Raw genomic sequence first — 2,767 nt, forward strand, 5'->3', positions numbered from 1 at the left:
AAACAGTTGGTTAGTAAAAATGTTGCATAACATTGTTCAACTGGCTGGATTCATAAGCGGCACTTTATTTTGCGTTCGCGCCAGGCCAGAGACCCATGAGCTGAGTCACGCGTTTTAGCTAAAAACGGTTTGTATGGTGGCCCCGGCGTGATGTGTACGCTCGACAGTGCGTGGCCATGAATGGGTTAAATTGCGTCAAATTTATATTTATTTCTAACTGTAATATTTTACTGTACTGTCTTACTTGAAATAAAAGGCTTTTCTTTTATTGTTCTGTAAGAATATATGGGAACATTTTAGTTGCCATCTTCTACTAATGGAAATGGCTAGCGAAAATGTATGTGTTAATGATTATTTTGGATATAATTAAGATAATGTCCTTTAATAACGTCTGTCTATATAATAGATAGTTGCAGCAGCTCTAAATGAGTAGTTACTTATAAGGTTTCAGTAATTGAAATGACAGCTCTAGAAACCATAAATAAATGCATTTATTTATAACTTAAACTAACAAGTGTATGGTCAATCAATTTGAATCCTAGGCCACTCTAGCCCTTGGAGTCAGGCCGGTCGACTCCCGGCCGATTATGTCAATCAAATTTGAAATTTGATTAATTAGAATAAAATCCAAATTCCAATGACTCAAAAATCAGTCTGGCACCCGAGGAGCTAGAACCCTGTTTTATTGACACCGTGTTGTATTTGTCATGAAAGTCACTTCGACGTTTACTATGAAAAGGTTCTACAGTGGCTTAGGATTCAAATAGGTTGACTGTATGTAAATTAAGATGCAGCGCTTTTTATATAATCCTCATCCATCTTTTCGAACTTCTCTTTATAATCCTCTGGCACCTCAACGGCTGACAAATCCTCCGCTCCGACTTCAGATTCTTTCTGAATCAGTATATCTACAACATTCTCACACGCCAATAGGACTTTTGGGTCTTTCTCCCATTTGTGGTACTCCCGTAACACGTAATATACACCGTTGTCCCGTAGAATCTCCCTACAGTTCCGTTTACTGCAAAACTTGTTTAGCGTCTCTATAATCATTTTACGAATATCTACATCAATTTCTCTCTTCTTTTCCTTAGGTAAGTATTGCAATGCTATCGGTAGTACATCCATTTCTTCATCAGGATAATCCTCATTGCCCATTAAAGGGTTCAACAGATATGTAAGTATATCTAAATCTGGATTTAGTAATATGTCATGATATTCAACATCAAAGGATAAATTTCTTATGGTTCCTATAGCTCCGCCGCGGCGAATGTTAGATTGCTCGTAATTGCAAAATGGCAGGATTTTTATTAAAGGTACGTGTGGGTTCTCTTCTGTCAGCCATTTTCGTATTCTACTGCTGCAGCTCAGGTTGCTAAACATGGCTGCGAGATAGTGTAACTTTGAACCAGTTTTATTGAAGTCAATGTTGACGTACACATTCAGAATATCATTTAACTTGGGTATTAATGTGTCTAAACACACTTCCAACTCATCTTCTAGCCGCGTGATGTTAGAAAGTATCATACAAGCTGCATCGGCATCTTTTTTATTAGGATCGAGAACATAACCTATAAGTAATTCTATTATGTTTTTAGAAGTACTCGGGCGATATTTCAGTATCTCCGAAGCTCCCTTGGAGTTGGCTGTGATGTTTACAAGCGCTAAAAGAGCATTTTTAGCGACCTCGTCAACACTATCACTAGTTAACTCAATGATACTCGATATTACTTGTTCGTTTTTGAGCAATGTGTGAATACCTTCCTCGCTGCCTGATAAGCCGACTAAATGGTCCAAAGCGATATGTTTGAGATCTATCCTGGACTCGGGTTTCAGGAACTGTATTAACTCGTCAAGTGGATCTTTGGACATCGTGGATTTTGAAAATAAAACAATAATTACCAATATTACTGCGTACCAAACACACGGAAATGTGACTTTGACAAGTTTGACATTAATATTACATTGACGTTTGACAACGACAGCTAAAGTTGCCGCGGTAAAATAAAATATAATGAAATGTATTAAAATGTTTTCTGTACAAACACCAATTTAATATAATTATGATTATAAAAAAAGCACGCTGTTTTAAAACTTATCGAACGCAATAAAAAATAGAGCATATCTACACTGATTTATTTCTTTGATCAAATAAGTAATAGCGCCATCTGCTGGTGAGTAGCTGATTCATTTTCACAAGTAGATTTAACGACATCTGTGAGTACGCAGCAAAACAACTACAAACTGGAAAGAAATTAGTGATTATGGGCGGACGGACTAGATGGCACTGTTACTTAAGCGACATCTGTTAGTGAGTAGCAAAACAACTACAAACCGGAGTGATATTAACATTTATCAGCTTAATGGTACTAGATGGCTCTGTTGTCGAAAACTGATGTGAGGCCGATGCTGTGGGATGAATTTGAAATTTTAATTAATCCCATTGTGCCTAATAGTTCATGATTCGAACTTACTGTATTATTTTTAAAGAAACTCTGGGATCAAGAGGACATAAATGTGTAAGTTTTTTGTAGTAAGCATTTTGTTTCAGAAGTTTGTCTTTTCTTTCGGTATAAAATTCATACACAATGTTCATTATGATCGCCTTTATTAAAACTGTAAATAAAACATTACATCTTGTAAATCTATACTTGATCTACTTTCCAAAAATGCAGTAGCAATCACTAAATTACAATGAATCTTGAAATTACATCTAGATCTTATGTCTAATACTTTATTACTAAATATTGCGGAGTAAAGATTGTTT

General features: G+C 35.9%; 1 protein-coding gene across 1 annotated transcript; it reads right to left on the reverse strand.

Annotated features, from left to right (window-relative positions):
* Positions 1-469: 469 nt before the first annotated feature.
* LOC125239230 (protein HGH1 homolog) lies at positions 470-1,930 on the reverse strand. Its single transcript, XM_048146761.1, has one exon. It carries the CDS (start codon positions 1,870-1,872, stop codon positions 784-786), a length of 1,089 nt encoding a protein of 362 aa, XP_048002718.1. The 5' UTR covers positions 1,873-1,930; the 3' UTR covers positions 470-783.
* Positions 1,931-2,767: the final 837 nt, after the last annotated feature.

Source organism: Leguminivora glycinivorella, chromosome 25 (genome assembly GCF_023078275.1).
Source record: "Leguminivora glycinivorella isolate SPB_JAAS2020 chromosome 25, LegGlyc_1.1, whole genome shotgun sequence".
Lineage (NCBI taxonomy): Eukaryota > Metazoa > Arthropoda > Insecta > Lepidoptera > Tortricidae > Leguminivora > Leguminivora glycinivorella.